This window comes from Sarcophilus harrisii, chromosome 2 (genome assembly GCF_902635505.1).
Source record: "Sarcophilus harrisii chromosome 2, mSarHar1.11, whole genome shotgun sequence".
NCBI lineage: Eukaryota > Metazoa > Chordata > Mammalia > Dasyuromorphia > Dasyuridae > Sarcophilus > Sarcophilus harrisii.
Window position 1 is genome coordinate 598,478,107 of NC_045427.1, and position 19,670 is coordinate 598,497,776.

At 38.7% G+C, this 19,670-nt stretch overlaps 1 protein-coding gene across 2 annotated transcripts; it reads left to right on the forward strand.

Moving 5' to 3' along the window:
- Nucleotides 1-6,211: 6,211 nt before the first annotated feature.
- Nucleotides 6,212-15,150, forward strand: TMEM202 (transmembrane protein 202). Of its 2 annotated transcripts, none has more exons than XM_031956357.1 (5): nt 6,212-6,459; nt 6,767-7,022; nt 12,608-12,754; nt 13,605-13,736; nt 14,289-15,150. In XM_031956357.1, the coding sequence occupies exons 1-5, from the start codon at nt 6,250-6,252 to the stop codon at nt 14,516-14,518; spliced, it is 975 nt and encodes a 324-aa protein (XP_031812217.1). In that variant the 5' UTR covers nt 6,212-6,249; the 3' UTR covers nt 14,519-15,150. The 2 variants fall into 2 exon arrangements, with proteins under 2 accessions (XP_031812217.1, XP_023350340.2); XM_023494572.2 differs by having other exon boundaries at nt 6,212-6,438.
- The last annotated feature ends 4,520 nt before the right edge of the window (nt 15,151-19,670 follow it).

Genomic DNA, 19,670 nt, shown 5'->3' on the forward strand with positions numbered 1-19,670 from the left:
CGCCACGGGATTGGATGCTCCTGGATGACTGCGACTACGCGCTGCCTGAAGCCCTGCCCCTCAGTCTCGAACTGGAGGTGGGGAATTCTCCTCGCTTGCTTATCTTGTACTTTTCTTAAGAAATAGTTTAGTTCCTCATCACGTGAGCCCGATCTTTGCATTGAAGCTGATACCCAGGACTATCAGTATATGGCATCTGGCCATGAACTTAACCTTGTTATCATGGTAAAGTGACCCCAAATGGGGCGAAGAAGAGTTGAGCATGATTTAACAACAATAACAAAATGTACTTAATAGATACAAATTTTATTTGTTTATATCTATCTCTCTACTATGTATCGGGCACCGTGCTAGGAACTAGGGACACAAAACCAAATGTGAGACGCTCCTTGCGCTTACAATCTGCGACCAGAAATTTTACGACCATATGGTGAATTCTTTTTTTGGTTCCAACGGCTCGAGGAGTAGAGACGAAAAGACCTGCTTTAACCGAGAGAGTGACATGGATCTTCTGAAGTATTGCGATTATCGCATCCCCATACATGGTCTTGTGTCTGTGGTCCAAAGACATAAGCACTGGCTTGGAGCATTTTTTTTTTTTTATTATTATAACTTTTTATTGACAGAACCCAGGCCTGGGTAATTTTTTTAACATTATCCCTTGCACTTACTTCTGTTCCGATTTTTCCCCTCCCTCCCTTCATCCCCTCCCCCAGATGGCAAGCAGTTGGAGTAATTTTTAATCTGAACTAGATTATATATATACAAACTTCTTCCCCGTGTCTTGTGAAGGAAGTGGATTAAAAAGGAGTTTTTAGTGCTGGTAGTCATTACCCTGTGAAGCAATGAATTTTACTAGTGAAGTGAAACAATCACAATCTTTGCTGTTGTTCAGTCATTTTTCATTTGTGCTCTTCCTGACTCCATTTGGGGTTTTCTTGAGCAGAGATACTGGAATGGTTTGGAGTGAATGCTCTGGATACCCCATGAAATCATGCTCCCAACCAATGATTTAGCAATGAGAGGAAAGAATTTTGGGGTAAGAGCATCCCCAGAATACAAAGACTGCTAGACAGACAAGAAAATTCTGGAGAGTAGGAATGGAGAAAGAAAGGAATGGCACAGAATTCCTGCTTATTGATTAATTGGTAACGCTGAACCTCCCTAAACCAATAGAATGACTCAGATTCTGGGCACATGATCCATCATTGGACTTATAGCTTTAGCCTTTTCTACTTGGTTGTATCTACCAGGAGGCATAGCCCAGGATCATTCTTATGGCTTAATGGTGTCAAAGAGTCCCCTGAATTTGTCTTTTTGAATTTCCATATTTTCCAGAAATACTGGATCCAGAATATCCAAGAGGCCCTGATGTGTTAAGATTGTAGTCTCCTCAAACTGCAACCATTCCCAATAAGATCTGGAGTGAAACAAGGTTGCCCACTATCACCGTTACTATTTAATATTGTATTAGAAACGCTAGCTATAGCAATAAGAGCTGAGAAAGAGATTAAAGGAATAAGAATAGGCAACGAGGAAGCCAAATTATCACTCTTTGCCGATGACATGATGGTATACTTAGAGAACCCCAGAGATTCTGCTAAAAAGTTATTAGAAATAATCCACAACTTTAGCAAAGTTGCTGGTTATAAAATAAACCCACATAAGTCATCAGCATTCTTATATATCACTAACAAAATCCAACAGTCAGTTACAAAGAGAAATTCCATTTAAAGTTACTACTGATAATATAAAATATTTAGGAATCTATCTGCCAAGGGAAAATCAGAAACTTTATGAGCAAAATTACAGACCACTTTTCACACAAATTAAGTCTGATCTAACCAATTGGAAAAATATTAAATGCTCTTGGATAGGGCGAGCAAATATAATAAAGATGACAATATTACCTAAACTAATCTATTTATTTAGCGCTATACCAATCAGACTCCCAAAAAACTATTTTAATGACCTAGAAAAAATAACAACAAAGTTCATATGGAAAAACAAAAGGTCAAGAATTTCAAGGGAATTAATGAAAAAAAAATCAAATGATGGTGGCTTAGCTGTACCAGATCTAAAATTATATTATAGAGCAGCAGTTACCAAAACTATTTGGTATTGGCTAAGGAATAGATTAGTTGATCAGTGGAATAGATTAGGTTCAAGGGATAAAACAGTCAACAAATATAGCAACCTAGTCTTTGACAAACCCAAAGATCCCAGCTTTTGGGATAAGAACTTACTGTTTGATAAAAATTGCTGGGAAAATTGGAAACTAATATGGCAGAAACTAGGCATTGATCCATACTTAACGCCGTACACCAAGATAAGGTCAAAATGGGTTCATGACCTAGGCATAAAGAATGAAATTATTAATAAATTAGAGGAACATAGGATAGTTTACCTCTCAGACCTGTGGAAGGGGAAGGTCTTTATGACCAAAGCAGAACTAGAGATCATTACTGATCACAAAATAGAAAATTTCGATTATACCAAACTGAAAAGTTTTTGTACAAACAAAACTAATGCAGACAAGATTAGAAGGGAAGCAATAAACTGGGAAAATATTTTTACAGTCAAAGGTTCTGATAAAGGCCTCATTTCCAAAATATATAGAGAATTAACTCTAATTTATAAAAAATCAAGCCATTCTCCAATTGAAAAATGGTCAAAGGATATGAACAGACAATTCTCAGATGAAGAAATTGAAACTATTTCTAGTCATATGAAAAGATGCTCCAAGTCATTATTAATCAGAGAAATGCAAATTAAGACAACTCTAAGATACCACTACACACCTGTCAGATTGGCTAAGATGACAGGAAAAAATAATGATGATTGTTGGAGGGGATGCGGGAAAACTGGGACATTGATGCATTGTTGGTGGAGTTGTGAACGAATCCAACCATTTTGGAGAGTAGTTTGGAACTATGCTCAAAAAGTTATCAAACTGTGCATACCCTTTGATCCAGCAGTGTTACTACTGGGATTATATCCCAAAGAGATTATAAAGAAGGGAAAGGGACCTGTATGTGCACGAATGTTTGTGGCAGCCCTTTTTGTAGTGGCTAGAAACTGGAAACTGAATGGATGTCCATCAGTTGGAGAATGGCTGAATAAATTGTGGTATATGAAAATTATGGAATATTACTGTTCTGTAAGAAATGACCAACAGGATGATTTCAGAAAGGCCTGGAGAGACTTACACGAACTGATGCTGAGTGAAATGAGCAGGACCAGGAGATCATTATATACTTCAACAACAATACTAGATGATGACCAGTTCTGATGGATCAGGCCATCCTCAGCAACGAGATCAACCAAATCATTTCTAATGGAGCAGTAATGAACTGAACTAGCTATACCCAGAAAAAGAACTCTGGGAGATGACTAAAAACCATTACATTGAATTCCCAGTCCCTATATTTATGCACACCTGCATCTTTGATTTCCTTCACAAGCTAATTGTACAATAATTCAGAGTCTGATTCTTTTTGTACAGCAAAATAATGTTTTGGTCATGTATACTTATTGTGTATCTAAGTTATATTTTAATATATTTAACATCTACTGGTCATCCTGCCATTTAGGGGAGGGGGTGGGGGGGGGTAAGAGGTGAAAAATTGGAACAAGAGGTTTGGCAATTGTTAATGCTGTAAAGTTACCCAAGTATATATCCTGTAAATTAAAGGCTATTAAAGAAAAAAAAAAAAAGAAAGAAAAAAAAAAAAAAGATTGTAGTCTCCTTTGGGCTATCATAATTTGTTATTTGCACCCCAACCTGGACTCCCTGTGTGTCCTTGGGAGTCAAAACAGATGTCAATCAGTCCATACCAGACTGAAAACTACTGGTGCAGCTGGAACCTGGGTAGATAAGCAGTTCCCATAGTCCAGCAGTTCCCACGGGAAAAGAATGCAGCTTTTGCCATCTTCCTTATTCATGATTTCTCCTCACTTTTGGCAGCAAGTTCTTTCTCCATCCTTACTGCCCTTTTGCTCCTGTCATACTACCCCCATTTAGGAGGGGATTGCCATTTCTCCTCTCTTCTTTGTCATAATCTCTTAAACATGAAAGCTTCTGTTTGGATTGTGAACTCTCTGCACTTGCATAGGATTCCATATACATGTTTATTTCTCCAAAAAACAAAACAAAACAGTTTTTCACATTTGTTTCATAGAATTGTGATTTCCTATTAATAACGGGACATTAGAGTAGTTAGTAGTAGAATATTGCTTGCTACTATTAATATTTTACACTTTATAACTTATCAAATGATTTCACATTTATTATCTTACTTGATGCTCAATCTTGTGAGGAAGTCTGGGCCATTATTTTTCTCATTTTACAGATGATGAAACAGACTAAGCCAGATGATTTTTCCAAGGTAACAAAATTAATGAACCATCAAAGTGGCACTTAACACAGTTCTTAATGATAAAGTCATTATAAACATAGAAAGTTAATCTGCTTCAGACAAACCTGGGATATTGCTGAAAATCTTTGCCAATGGTCCATTTGCATCACTGTTTAAATCCAGTCCGATATTTTGGTCACTGCTAGCATTTCCAAATTTTCATTGCTTTTGGGGATGGCCAATAACATAGCCAATAACAGTGGTCTCATGTCCTAAGGGCTGTTCTTCAGGGCTCCGATCAGACTTCTTGAGTTTTATTATCATCTCTCTGCAGGTGATACTAAAGTTTCTTGGAGCCTCAAATGAGAGTTGGGTGAATTAGATGGACACTAAAGGTAGATGAGCAGTCCTGAAAGAGCTTGCGGCAAGTCCTCACACCAGAGATGTTCCTGAATAGCCCATACACTCCAGTGTCCTAATTGGTCTTACTGCCTTAAGTCTCTACTCCAATCCATTCTCCACAAAGCAACCAAAACAAATTCATTAAGGACAAATATTATCCGTCACTCCTCTAAGCACTAATCTCCAGTAACTCCCTATTGCCTCTAGGATAAAATAAAAATTCCTTTTTGGGGGCTTCTAAAGCTCTGTACAGCTTTGTGCCAATCTGTCTTTCCAGCCTCATTTTATATTACCCTCCTTCCTATATTTTTTGATCAGACAGATGTTTTCTATTCCTCCATGTCCCATCTTCATGCTTTTGTGCTAGCAGTTGCCCATGCCTAGAATGTACTCCTTCCTAATTTCTGCTTCATAGAATCATTTTTCTTCAAAATATAACCCAGACGAGGCAGCTAGATGGCCCAGTGGATAGAACTGTGATGTCAGGAGGACCCAAGTTCAAATGTGACCTCAAACCCTTAACACTTCCTTGCTATATGACCCTGGGCAAGTCACTTAACCCCAATTATCTCAGCAAAAAAACAAAAACAAAAACAAAAACCCAAAAAACCCCAAATATATATATAAAACCCAAGTGCCATCTCCTCTTTCCTAATGTCTCCAAATGCTACTGATCTCCTCCCCAATTACTTCTATTTATTCTCTCTCTCTCTCTGCATATATATATATATATATATATATATGTACATATATATATACACACATATATGTAATAAATACACACACACACACACACACACACACACACATACACACTAGAAAAACACTAGGAGCAACTGAGGACCCAACCAGAGGACTTGAGGATAGGGATAGATTCTAATCATTGGGATCCAGAAGTGTAATTGGCTGCCTTGAGGTATTGAGTGCCCACCCATTGGGGGGTCTGCCTGGGGGGAGATATATTGTAGGAGAGGTTCTTGTTAAGTTATAAGTTGGACTCCATGACCTCTGAAATCCTTCTAATAGGAGAGACTGTGCTTATGTGATTCTGGTGGATTGAAAGAATAAATTTCAAAGGAGTCACGAGAAGTCCAACTTAGCATGAGGCTGTCAGTTCTGCCTAGAAACTAAGGAGAAGGGGGGAGGAAACAAGAATTTTCTTTTTTAACCATGTACTATGAGCCAGACATTGTACTAAGTGCTTTACAAGCATTATGTTATTTGGAAGGCAAAAGCAGGTAGACTCAGAACTGTTTATGAATTTTTAAAAATAATCTCTCTGTACTTTTAAAAAAAATATGAGGCAAGGAATGAGAAGAATTTCTGGAATTAAGGAAGTGCCTTATAAAATGGCTTGGGAGATCAGGAGGATAAAGGTTTATAGACTATTACTGGTAATAGATAGTAACCTTTGGATGGTAAATGTGGGAGCATGAACTAAGGATTGGATACTTGAGTTCTATTAGCTTAAGGTAATGTCCTTGTGTGCATGGTCCTGGAGAGGGAAGAGAGAACTTTCACCCATGCTCTCGGCTCTGCCCCCAGACAGGTTCCGTATCAGTTAGAAGATGCAATGGCAGGCCCTGAGCCAACCACAAAAGAGCTAATGGGACCCAAAGTCCTGACCTTCCACACTCCTCAGGTTCAGAAGGTTAAAGGAGATCTCTCCTACCAGAAGGTAGAAGGCCCTTTGGAGAAGGTGCTGGCTTTGAGGGGAAGTTGAAATTGGGCAGAGGCTGATAAAGGTTGGGTTGCTCTGATGATTATTTTTTTCCTCATAAGAGACAATTTTTACCTTCGTCATGGAAGAAGGGGGTGGCTGAAGGTTTGTAAGAGACAAACATTCATGGGAGGCCTTGGGATCCTGGAGTTGCATAGGTTTCTGAGAAGGGCCCTGTTCTGTAGGATGTAGGAGCTGTGTCTTGATGGGGGTATGTGGAGGTGGGGGGAGGTTGATTTTATTTGAGTGGAGGGATGAGTCATTCTCAATGATGTTCATTCCACAGCCAGTTCTACCTGCCCAAAACCACTGGGTTGCCTTGTTGTCCCCATGGCAACAGCAGCACTTCATGAAGCAGACCCATCTTTATATCCGCACATGCTGTACCGGACTGTGTGCGTTTACTTTAGTCTTGCTCCTTTGCATCTCTCCAATGCCTTGGGTGACGTTCCTTCTGGCCAAGAATGGCCTTGAGCTCCACGCGGGACTCTGGACCCTGTGTGAACACCACCTCTGCTGGAGCCACGTGCCCAGCCCACCCTGTGAGTTTTCCCCAGAGTTTTCTCTGGCCCCTAACCCAACACCTCAATCAATTCCCAATAACACCAAAGCCCTTCTTTCCTTACCCACCTCATTGCCCCTTCTAACATTTTCCAGTTCCTTCTCCCCAATGTCCAGCATTTTTCTTCTTCAGATTGCAAAAATGGCCAAATTTATCCTAGAAGGCAGCATGGTGCAGTGAATGGAGTGATTGATATTGTGTAAGGAAGACCTGGATTCAAATGGCTAGTGACATACTGATGCCCCTTAGGCTTTCTGGGTCTCAATTTCCTGAGGAGGAGGATGGAATTGATGATTTCTGAAGATCCTTCCAAGCTGTAAATCTATTATCTCTTTTCCCGTATGTTCCTTCTGCTCCTCTAGAATAATCCCTGCTGCCTTTCAGGTAATTAGGGACTAAATTTTTTTTTTTCCTGTTTTGATCTCTTCTCACCTGCTATTAGGAAAGGATCTGACATCAACTATTTATGAGTTGTAAAGTAATGAGACTGGTTTGTTGAAGTTCATGCTTTTCAAGAATAAGCTTTTTTGATGCTTTTTATTTTGGATATTTTTTTTTGGATATACCTACCCCCTTAATAAGCTCTCCCTTATCGCAAAGAAAAACCGAGGGACACAGTGATAATATTTGACAATGGATAGTTCCCCATCTGTTTGGAAAAAGGAGGAAAGTGGTTCCTCATCCTTTTTTTGGGTCAAATTGGCCCTTAGACTTACTTGGCTTTCAACTTTATATTAGTGTTATTATCAGCTACATTATTGTAGTGATTTGGTAGACTTCTTTAATTATGTTTGCTTCACTTTGCATCCATTCATATCAATTTTTCTATGTTTCTTTCAATTCCTCATATGTGTTATTTCTTATGACACTAATATTCCTTTATGTTCGCAGATCACAGTTTATTCATCTATTGCCTAACTGATGGACACTCCATTTGTTTTCAGTTTTTTACAGCAGGGATGTGTCACAATATATTCTTACTTCTGTAAGGAATACTTTCAAAGTTGAAAATCCCTTGATTATATTTGTCATTGGCATATATGAAAATAAACTTCTCTTTTGATTAAACTTATTTTAACTTTAACTTTGTCTGAGACCAGTGATTATTACCCCCACTTTTTTTCTATAACAAATTCTACTAATCATTGTTGTTTTATATCTCTTATTTTCTATTTCTGTGACTCCTCTGCTTTACTCTTACTAGATATTTTGCCTAGCTATTACTTAACCTCCCCCAATTCTATCTCAAGAATCCCTCCCTCATCTTTCCCCTCTAATGCTTTCCCACCTCTTTATCTCATTCTCATTAATCTACAATCCCTTCTGTACCCTTCTTATTCTATTTCTCCCTCTTATTTCTTAATAAATGTAGAAGACTTTTATACATATGTGCACATTGTATTGTTCCTTCTTTAACTTATTCCTTATGTGAATAGTATTCCAGAACTACCATCCCTCCTCCCCCATCCAATTCTTCTGTGTCAGTTCTTGCTTTTCTATCTCATTCATATAACCTAATTAATCATTCTTTTTACCTTTTCCTACATGGTTTTGCTTTTTAGAATTATATCATATTCAGTCTGTCCCAATCTTTCTTTTGAACTACCCACTTGCTAATGGCAATCTTAGACATATGGCTTATATTTCCATGTATAAAACAAACAGTTTGTCCTTACTGAGTCCTTCGAAATTAATCTTTGATGTATGCCTTATATTTCTCTTGGATCTTGTATTTCAAATATTCTATTAAGTTCAAATCTTTTTGCCATGTAATCCTGAAAATCTGGCAGTTCATTGAATTTCCTTAAATTATTATTATTATTTTTTTTTTGCTTAGGTTCATCCTTAACTTTGCTGGGTTTGAATTTTTTTCCATAATCTTAATTCTTTTGCTTTTCAATATATAATGTTCCAAGATCTAAAGTCTTTTAATGTAGCCACTGCTCAGTCTTGTATGATTCTGTCATATTAGAATTTTTTTCCTTTCTTTCTTGATCTGAGGATTGAAGTTTAATTATGATATTCCTTTAAGTTTTTCTCACAGTGCCTGGTGGATTTTTTCTGTTTCTACTTTCTCACTCTTGTTCTAACACTTTAGGATTTTTTTTTTTTTTTTTTTTTTTTTTGGTGAGGTAAATGGGGTTAAGTAACTTGCCTGAGGTCACATAGCTAGTAAGTGTTAAATGTCTGAAGCTGGATTTGAACTCAGATCCTCCTGACTTCTGAGTTGGTCCTCTATCTATTGCATCTAGCTGCCCCCAACAATTTTCTTTAATTATTTCTTATACTATTATTTCAAGATTCTTTTTTTTAGTAGTAGCTTTCAGGCAGTCAAATTATTCTTTTTTTTATTTTTATTTCTCCTCTTGATATGTCTACAGATTTGTTTTTCTTATGAGATGTCTCATATATTCTTCTATTAAAAAAGTTTTTTTTTTTTGTACTTTTACATTTTGTTTTTATTCTTTCTTGGTCTCACAACTTCACTGGTTCTTCTTGCCCAATTCTAATTTTCTTCCTTAAGATTCTGGATTTCCTTTTTTTAGTTGGTTGACTTTTTTTTTTACATAAATCTTGCTTTTCTTGGATTGTTTACATGTATATTATATGCATATAATGTATCTGTATGTATATAATATATTATGTATGTATATGTGTATATGTATACATGTGTTTGTATACATAGGGGGGAGGTGAAAGTTCTTGAGGCTGGGGTGGAGGCTGTTGTCCATCCCATCTAAGCCCAGGGCTTACAGATTTCTGTTTCAGAGGAATTCACCTGGGGGTGTTTATAGTTCATTCACATGGGCCAAACTCTGGTCCTGATACCTTTCTTCTAAGAGATGCTGTCTGTCCCAGAAGGACTTCTGTTTTGCTCTAATTCTAACTTGTTTTGGCCACTTTGTTTGCCCTGAGGTACAATTTTGTCTTGTTTGTGGGGGAAATCTGGAGAGTTTAGAATGTTATGACCTATTTCACCACCATCAAAGAGTAGTCTTGAGCTCCATCCCTTGTGCTTCATCTTCACATGGACATACCACTGAATTTCCAGATAGCAAGATGATCCAATGGTTTAGATTTCTTGGTGTGGAGTCAGGATGACCTGTTTAAATCTTGCCTCAGACCCTCATGAGCTATTTGATCCCTGGCAAGGCACTTACCCTTCATGTACTTCATTCAGTTTCCTCATATATAAAAGAGGGAATTGGTCTTAATGGTCTCTAAAATCTTTTTCAGCTCTAATCCCATGATCTTAAATTCATTATATCCCAAACTAAGCTAATTTCTCTTTTAAAATCCATTCTTTCTTTCCCCTACTCTAGTTCTATTGATGGGATCCTCATTCATTATTTCCAGGGATCAGGTTCAAAGTGATACTCCTCACTCCTGACCCCCATTTCTCTATTTTTATTGCTAAAAGGAATCAATTCTACCTTCATAATTCTTCTTACATTTCTCTTTCCTCTTCCACACCCACTCTCTCCCTCCTTTTTTAGATCCTTATCACATTGTAATAATCTCCAGAGTGGTTCTCCTGCTTCCAGTCTCTTCTCTTTCTAATCTATCCTTCATAGTCTTGCTAAAGTTATCTCTTTAATGTTTTGATTACCCAACTGCCTCTCAAGTCTAACATTCAGTGTCCTTTGCAAGCTGTTTTCTTTCCAAGGGCTCATCCTAATTACATTCCTCTATTTCATCTACTCTGTTATAGATGAACTGGCTCCTCACCATTCCCTAGCTTCTTCCACCTTCATTTATCTCGGCATGCATCCTTAGATCTTTCTTCTGTTAAGGCCCAATTCAGATGTCACTTTTCAAAATTAAATTTTAGTTTTTCAATGATCAAACACCTATTTTTTTTTTCTCCTTTCTACCCTTTCCTCTTTGGGGTTTATGTCTTGGGAATTCCTTGGAATCACAGCAATTCTTTTTCTTTTCTTGTATACTGATTATTTCAGCAATGTGCTCCAGAAAACTCTGTTGGTATTGTTGGGAGCTTTGTAGGCTGAGTCTGAAATCCTAGCTCCTCTAGGTGATTTCTCCTCTGCACTCCTTGTTAAGGGACCAGGTGCAAAACCTGCTTTTTCTGCCCCCTACTCCCATGCTAGGGAATTGCTGAGTCTTTTCTAGAAACCCCTTTAGGAGATCCCCGCCCCTGCTCTCCAATTTCCCACCCTTGCTGTTGGCCTGGGCCCTTGGTTGAGACTCTGCTGACCTAACTCAGGGCTCTGGAAACCGAGTCTTAACCTGCCTCTATCCCTCAAATTCTGTTACAGAATAATTTCTGTCCTGGTCACTTATCTGTAGATGGAATTTATGAACTGAGACTATTAAGATGTTCCACTGTGATTTTTCCTTTTTATTTCCTAATCACTTCTCAACATGGCATTCTTCTTAGATTGTTATTGAACCAGTTGTGGGGGAATCTAGACTATACTGTTTATTGCTTCCTATTCTGACATCTTGGCTTGGTCAAACTCAAATGCCATTTCCTTCATAAAACCTTCCCTGATCCCCATGTTAATCGTAATCCCTCCTTCCTTAGGTGACAAAAGAGATATTACATTTCTTACTTAGGCACTCGTGCATCTAGTAGTTATATTTCACATGGGGCAAATTCTGGTCCTGATACCTTTCTTCTAAGACATGTTCTGTGATTGTCCCAGAGGACTCTTGTTTTATCCCAACTCTTTCTTGTTTTTACTACTCTAACCTTCCCTTCCCCCCCAATTAGAGTGTATGATACTTGAGGGCAGGGCAAAGATTGCATTGTTTTTCATTCATTTATCCCTAGAATCTACATGTTTTGAATTAAATTTTATGACTCACAAAAAAGATAGTCTGGAGGTTGACTTTCTCACTATGACAATGCTTCCAGCTCACAGTAGAATATGTCTGAAACAATTTAGAAATGAAATTACCCAGTTTGGTTACACTTCATCACCAAAGCTGGTGCTTCCTTATTTAGGGACATTTCCAAAAATTAAATTCATGCTTAGAATATTAGTGACTCTAGGAGTATCATATCAAAAAGTTTCTGGATCTGAAGGTGGTTACCAAATAGAGTTAATTCCCCAAATATTTAAACCATGGCAGCCTAATTGGAGCATGTTGTGGCCAGCTAGTTCCAGCCAAGGTCAATTCTTGTGGAGGACCAGTTTTACTCTGTCAGGCTCCCTGAAATGCCAGTCTCCTTACTTTATAGCTACCCTCACATGCTTTAATGTGAGCCTGTTATTAGACTGCTTCCCCTCCCAGAAGTATGCATGCTTTTATAGTTTTCTCTCATTGTGAGTGAAAGGAAAGCACCATTCTCCATTACTGGAATTTTAGGCATTAATGAGCATTGATGAGAATGCTGGAGAACTTTGGTGATGTTCCTGAGTTCACACCTTGTAGTGGCTATTTATTCTGGCTTGGAATCGAGCTAGTCCTGCCCTTGTCCTCCTTAGCCTTTCTCATCCCTGGCCCCTACACATCTTTGGGGCAGGAGTTAGAGGGCTGTCTCCTGCCTCCTGTCCCCAGTCCCCAGCCTGGCTTCTTGCTTTCTGCTTTACTCTGTAGACTACCTCCAGATCTCCAGGATCTTTTTCCTCCTCTCTGCCCTCTCTGCCTTCATTCTCCTCGGCTGGGTCCTCAACTCCTGCCGGCATGGGAAAGAGCCCACTGCTCATTTGGATCGAGAGGTGGCCATCCTCTCTTTAATTTCAGGTACAGACCCATGCCAGTGGGCTAAGTCTCTGGCAAAACTGTGAAGTCCTCAATGAATTTTGGCCCTTTTTTCTGTGCCCCTCTTTTCCACAATTGCCTTTTCTAGGTCCCAGGTCCCCCTTACAACCTCATTCACAAATTATTTAGCCCTGGCTCAGAGCAGGAAGCATTGGAATGGCAAAATAGGATTCTGGGGAGGACAATGTTCCTTCCAAAAAAAAAGAAATTTAATGGTGAAATCTCAGACTCCAGGTAGGCCATTTCTGGTCATAGTGCAAGCAGGAAAGTTTTCTGGAGATAACAAATGTAAGAGAAGAAGCCCTGGGCTATGTTGTAGTTGTAACTTTGCTATAAATAATCCAGGCAAGTCCCTCAGCTCCTCCTGACCTCAGTTTTGAATGTTGAACTAGATAATTTCTGTGGTCCCTCCCCACACTGACAATCCATAATTCTATCATGCCAGAGATTTGTCCTGCCCCATTATAAGAATCCCTTCCATCTGTAACGTGTTTTAACTCCCCAAATCTCTTTAAAAGAGACAGACCATGAGACAAGGAGAGTAGGTTCTGCTGCCCTCAGGTGGGAGCTGGGTAAGGGAGGTCTAAAAAGAACAGATGACTTATCCAAGGCCACACAGCCAGTATATTGCAGAGAGCTGGCCTTGGCTCCCAGATCTGGTCATCTCCAAGTCCATTGCCACTGCCATGCCTTCTGGTCCCCTTGAGTTTCTCCACATAGCCAACCCCTATCAAGGGACACAGACATTGGGCTGGAGGTGGGGGGCAGGAGGAAGGGGTGAGAGATGGCTGGACAGTAGCTCCAAAGGGTAATCCTTGTGCTCTCCTTCCAGGAACCAGTCTGTTTTTCTGCCTTGTGCTTTTTCTGATGCAAGTCAAAAAGTACACTACCTACAAGATGGGGTCATCTTACCTGTGGATCTTCCACTTTAACTGGTGGGGTAGCTTCTTATACATAGTGGCTGGTGAGTTAAAGCTGAAGTGAAGGGGCAAAAGGAGAGCAAAGGGAAACCCTTCTGGGGAGGGTTAGCACGCAGTGGCAGCCTGGGAGGTCACTGCCTTAGAGGCAAAGTGTCCTGGCCTTAGCACAGGCACTTTGGTGACCTTCTGGACTTCAGTTTTCTCCTCGCTCAGATGATGGGGATGCACTAAATGCTTAACCCTATATCCCCTGTCCTGAGGGATAGTCTTGCTCTGGGTGTCCCCTGTGCAAGGAGAAAAAAATTCTGTGATTCTCAAGTCCTTTGTATCATGCTAATAAATGATCCTTTACAAAAACAGGTATAGATCCCAAGCGACCATTTTATATAACAGGAAACAGAGTTTCAACAGAGTTCAACAGAGTTTATCAGTATTTCATCTTTAGATCCTGCAAACTGGGCACACAATTCCCATAAATGAAAAAAATTTCATGGCAACAAAGCAGTCCCTTTACTTCACCTATAACTAATATTGAATGCAACCCACCATGTGAACCTTGCACCGACTTTTCTCTCTCTCTCTCTTTTTTTTTTTAGGAGTCATCTCCTTTTTTAACTACAAAACCTTTGGGGTTTTGCCCTCTGACACGGATGCCAATGAAATTCTCCTAACGAGGAGAAGATTAGGAATTAATCCAAAGATGTGGCCAACATCAGCAAGAGAAGAGGAAGAGCCAGAATCAGAGATGGTTGTAGACCCAATAGTGGAATTAGAGTCCATAGTACCCTCTTTGGATAATAAGAATATCACAAAGCCACCAAAATAAATAGGAATAGGAAAATACAATTCTAGTTTACCTTAGAGATAGGACTTAAGGGTGGAGGAATGGGGCTAAGATGTGAGAGATACTCTATTCTCTTTACAACTGGGGCTGTTTGGAAGGATGATTGTATTAGAAATAACTCCGAGGTCACAAAGAAAGATCCTGCTCCAGATTGTAACCCACTGAAAAAGATAACATTAATGTTTATGAAATAGCATTTGTATTGCCTAAGGTAACTATAATTCATTGGTCACTTATTAGAGAAAAAATCATCCCAAAGATAAAATGTTCAGGGCCATGAATAGTGGAGACTGGTAATAGATATGGAATGAGCACCAAGAAATTTCAAGAGATGCTAATGGTCATAATATAGGTTGCATAGGGAGGAAAAGTATGTAGGTATGGTTGTCTGGGAATACTCGTTTCTTCCTACTGGTCCTCAGAGACAGAACTCATTTAAGGGAGACAGGAAAGTATAGTCCTAGAATCCCAGCTAAGTAAGGTTAGTTCTCATCTTCCTTTATGACTTTTTAAATATTAAATTTAAAATTTTTTTAAAATACCAAAACAAAAATAAAATGATGTGACTTTCTGAATTTCCAGCACATAAAAATAAGATCTTCTATGAAAAATTGAATTTTCTTGTGTGACTATGGACAAAACACTTAATATTTTAAATCCCTCAAAGAAAACGAGATTGATCCCTACCCTCTTTCAATTCAGCAATCTTTTATGAAGGGCCTCTTATGTATAACATAACCAACCCTGGAGAGAGGGGAAGAATATTGATTATAAAAGGCTCGAGATTTCTTGATATTTGTATTATAGGAAGTCTTTCATTATGGAGCTGTGGTTTATGATTTTCTGGTTTTCCATTTTTAATCTTGCATGGAGCCTCCACCTAGAAGGGAAGTTTGTTGGGGGCCATGTTCTGAACCTGTTCACTCTTTGCTGCCTTTGACCATGTGTCTGCCAGTTGAGCAGATCTACCCCTATAACAGGAGCATCTGCAAAAACATACCGCACAGATTTAATCTATATTGGAGCAGTGTATTCACATATTTTCCTACCTCTATCCACACATACCTCCACACATCTGATCTTGGAACCTGCCAGACTTAGGGGCAATTGTGAAAGCTGAGAGTTGCTGACAACCACCCAGTCCCAGTCCTCAATAGTTAACAATCACAGGGGGAATCAGTGTGCAAATAAATGTATTTACATGAGATACATATAGAGAGATGGAAGGTAATCTAAAAGAGAAGCACTCCTATTTGGAGGGAACTCGGTATGATTTCTTCAGAAGATAGGATATGATCTCAATTCTGAAAGAGTCCTCAGTCTAAACTTCATAGATGTGTGTGGGCTCAAACAGCACTTAGGATCATAGATAAGATCCTATCACCTTTATTACACTACCATGGGTAACTGGGAAACAGTCCAGTTCTATATATGGCTCACTCCTCAACTAACTCTTGGGCTTAAAGATCTCTAAGCATAGACTTGGAAATGGGGAAAGCAGATATCTTGTTTTCCACAAGCCACAATAATGATTCTGTAAAGGAGATCCACCTCTCAAGTGACAAAGTCAGGAATTTTTCTAACAAAAAGGAAAAGCTGTGAAGACGTCTCTGGACCTGCTATCCCATCACTTCAATCTGGCCAATTGGATAATTGTCGCATCTTATCTAGTTGTCCTGAAGACTTGGTTAGCTGTAGAAGATATTCTTGAAATACATATCACTGGGAATAGATTTCCTCCTTTCCTCTTTCCCTACTGCATACACTGAGTTAAACATTCATTCTGAGTCTTTTGTAGTGAAATGTAGGAACTCAGCTAGAGTCCTCAGCTGCAGCAAGTGGACCTAATTTAGAAAACAAAACATATAAGTAAATATAAATTACATAAAATAATTTTAAGAGGGAGTGAACATTAACAAGGCTGATAGGGAAAGGTTGCCAGCAGACTTAGCACTGAGCTGTACTTTGTAGGAAGGTGGGATTCTAAGAGAAGGCAAGGAGGGAGTGCATCTAGACATAGAGACAGATTTATGCCAAGTCACAGAGACTCAAGGTAGAATGTCATATACAGAGAAATAGAGAGCGAGTGAGTTGGATTAAAACTGAGAGTGTGTGAAGGAGAGTAACATGGAATAAAAGGGGAAAGATAAATGAGAACTATATTTATATAGAGGGATTTAAATGCTATGCTGAAGGTTTTGTATTTGAATCTACAGGTAACAGTGAGCCACTGAAGACTTTAGGGGAGTGACATTTATCTTATCCTGTTTGTGCCTAGGTTAAAGTAGAGCAAATGAGGTCATCCCTGATAGTCAGATGCTTCCAAATCACCTACTCAAACATGTCTAGGATTTTAAAAGTTTTTTCCTTCCTCCTGAATTTGGTAAATCAAGAGAAATAGACCTATTTTTCTCTACTGGATATCTGGGAAAGCATTCTGGAGTAATTTAAATAACTATGCCCACAAATTTTGAGAAATTGGCATGTTTTGTCATGCTTCTAGATCAGTGGAAAGTGATCATATAGGGAAGAAACATCATTCAGGATCTAGGCTAAAGAGGTATCGGAAATGTTAAAGAGAGGATTTTCAAGTATGGGTTGGACTAGATGGTCCCTGAGATTCCCCTTGTTTTGAATTGAGTCTTAATCTGGTAGTTTAGAATTAATATTAGAACAAAAATGGATACTCCTAAGTCATTCAATAGTTAGCAAAAAGATTTAGCAGCAGACTATTCAAGATAACCACTGAGAAAACCTGTATTTGATTCAGCTTAGTTAAGCTTTCTTATCTGCATTCAGACCATAATCTACCAGCCAAACCTTAGAGATGACCTACTCCAAGTCCTCTTATTTTTTCCTACTGCTCCTGATTTTGCACCATCATCATATCCTTCTATATTTACCCTCTCCCATGAGGGGAGTGGAGAAGGCATATGCTTCAAATTCTCCAAAGCCATTGGTCAGAGCATGGGATGCCATTTTATAGTCTGCCTTACCCATTCCCTAGGGTGACACTGACACTTAGGTTTCTTTCTCTTTTTCAGGACACTAACTTCCCTGCCAAATAACCACTTCATATCCATACAGACACACAAAAGCTGCTACAGAAAATCCTAGATTTTATTATTTTTCTTCTATGCCTTTTAGATGCTGACATCCTCTGAGACAAACTCAGGAATACCCACACGTCCACTGCATAAAACATCTCTTTAGCAGAAGGAACAGAAGGGAAACACTCACTGAATTGATAATATGCCATTTATGGGGATAGAGAGAAAAACTCTGATTCATTTTATCCCTATTGGGCAGAGGATTAAGAACAGGGGTCCAAGGGTCACATTAATAAAGAATCAGGACTGACTTGTGCAGCCAGAATAAAATGAATCTATCTTTCACTGGAGAGGGAGGAGAAAAAAAAGGGCTTTAAATTAGAGTTATTTCTTCAGTCCTGGGAATTCACTCGACTTTTATAGAGATAACATCATTGGAAAGTCAGGGTCATGTCTGATGCTTAGAGGCAGATGTTGCCAAGAAACAAACGAGAGAATTGTCAATAAAAACTATTTAGGTGGATTGGACCCAGAGGAAGCTAAAAAATTCTTGGCTGTTCTTAAAACATGCATGTATCTGCGTGGCATTGCAGCAAATTGAGAGAATTCTTTGCTGTTATTGTCTTTTACTAGATCCTCGCAGTTTGACTCCAAGCCCTAGAGAATGCAGGTTTTTATCCTGCTTTTGCTTTCCACAGATTTCTGTCTCTAGACCTTCAGCTCCATAACCCATATCCTAGCTACAGATGTTACCTAATTTATATGATGCTTCAGACTTTTTTCAGAATGGGAACTTTGTGGTTGTGTCATTCCACAATCACAGAATTGGAGAATTGAAAGGAACCTCGGTGGCCATCTAGTACACAATCTGATACACAAAAAGAATCTCACTATAACATAATTGGTCAAATGCTTGTCCAGCTTATTTTGGAAGACCTCTGAGGAGGGATCACTGCTCACTTTTCAAGATCTCACAGTTCACCTGGTTAGCTCTGGTTGTTAGAAAGCTTTTCAAGGCTAAATTGACTTTTTTCAATCCACTCATTGCAGCTGGTTTTGATCTTGGGATGAAAGAATGCACTTGATACTTCTTCTACTTTCTGTCCTCTTTCAAAACAAGTAGGGTTCTACCATCGAAACCCATCCAATTATAGCTCTGGTCACTGACTATTGTGCATTAGAATGGCAGGAATCCCAGCATGGGATTTTCCATTGCATATTGCAACATATCTATGTAGGTGTTTCTATATAGGTATATAGGTCACAGAGTATTGACACACATAGAAATTAAGTGACTTTTCTGGAGTTGTCTAGTTAGTAAGGACAGGTGATAGGATTTGACCCATGGTGTTTTTGACTCCATGCCCAGGACATTATCCACTGTGCCATGTTGCTTTTGGTCATGACATGGGAGTAACTCCTATTATCACTTCTTGCACTTATAGAATAGTAATGGACTTTGACTCCTATATCTGATACAAGGCTATATTGTGTTCTAAGTTCATGAAATAAATATACATACACATATATCTTATTGAATCATCACAACACATAGTGTACACTATTCTCAATATATTAAGGACAATGACAATGATATAAAGAACAGAGACCAGTTTTTATCCCCCTATTTCATGTTGTCTTTCATGAAATAGGGGCATCATAATGTAATGTGCCTAGAAATGCTTCATCATTTGTAGTCATAATCATTTATATAGTTACATACTTTCTTTTCAGGCTGCGTTATTTTTAAAATTGATTTTTCAAACAATATCTCATTTAATTATTGTAATAATCTTGTGAGGATCAAGGTAAAGTGGGAATTATTATCCCTGTTCTACAGATGGGGAAGATGAAGCCCAGGAAAAATGATGGGTATGCTCAGAGTTTGGGTGCTTGGGCAATGTGGTTATTTTGTTGCTCAGATAGCATTATGTACAGTAATCCCCAAAAAGGAATAAACTCTGGAACTAATCCTGGATCATTTCTGTATCATATTACTGAAACATTGAGTCCTTTAAGATTTATGGAGTACAGTAAGTACTTTGATAATTGTATTATGTAGAAGGAAAAAAGTTCATAATTAT

What these genes read in the sequence shown, in the direction of transcription:
- TMEM202 (XM_031956357.1), top strand. Translation starts at nt 6,250, where the DNA reads ATGGTCCTGGAGAGGGAAGAGAGAACTTTCACCCATGCTCTCGGCTCT. An exon ending in CATCCTCTCTTTAATTTCAG is followed by an intron (nt 12,755 to 13,604) that starts GTACAGACCCAT and finishes CTCTCCTTCCAG; the next exon opens with GAACCAGTCTGTTTTTCTGC. An exon ending in CTTCTTATACATAGTGGCTG is followed by an intron (nt 13,737 to 14,288) that starts GTGAGTTAAAGC and finishes TTTTTTTTTTAG; the next exon opens with GAGTCATCTCCTTTTTTAAC.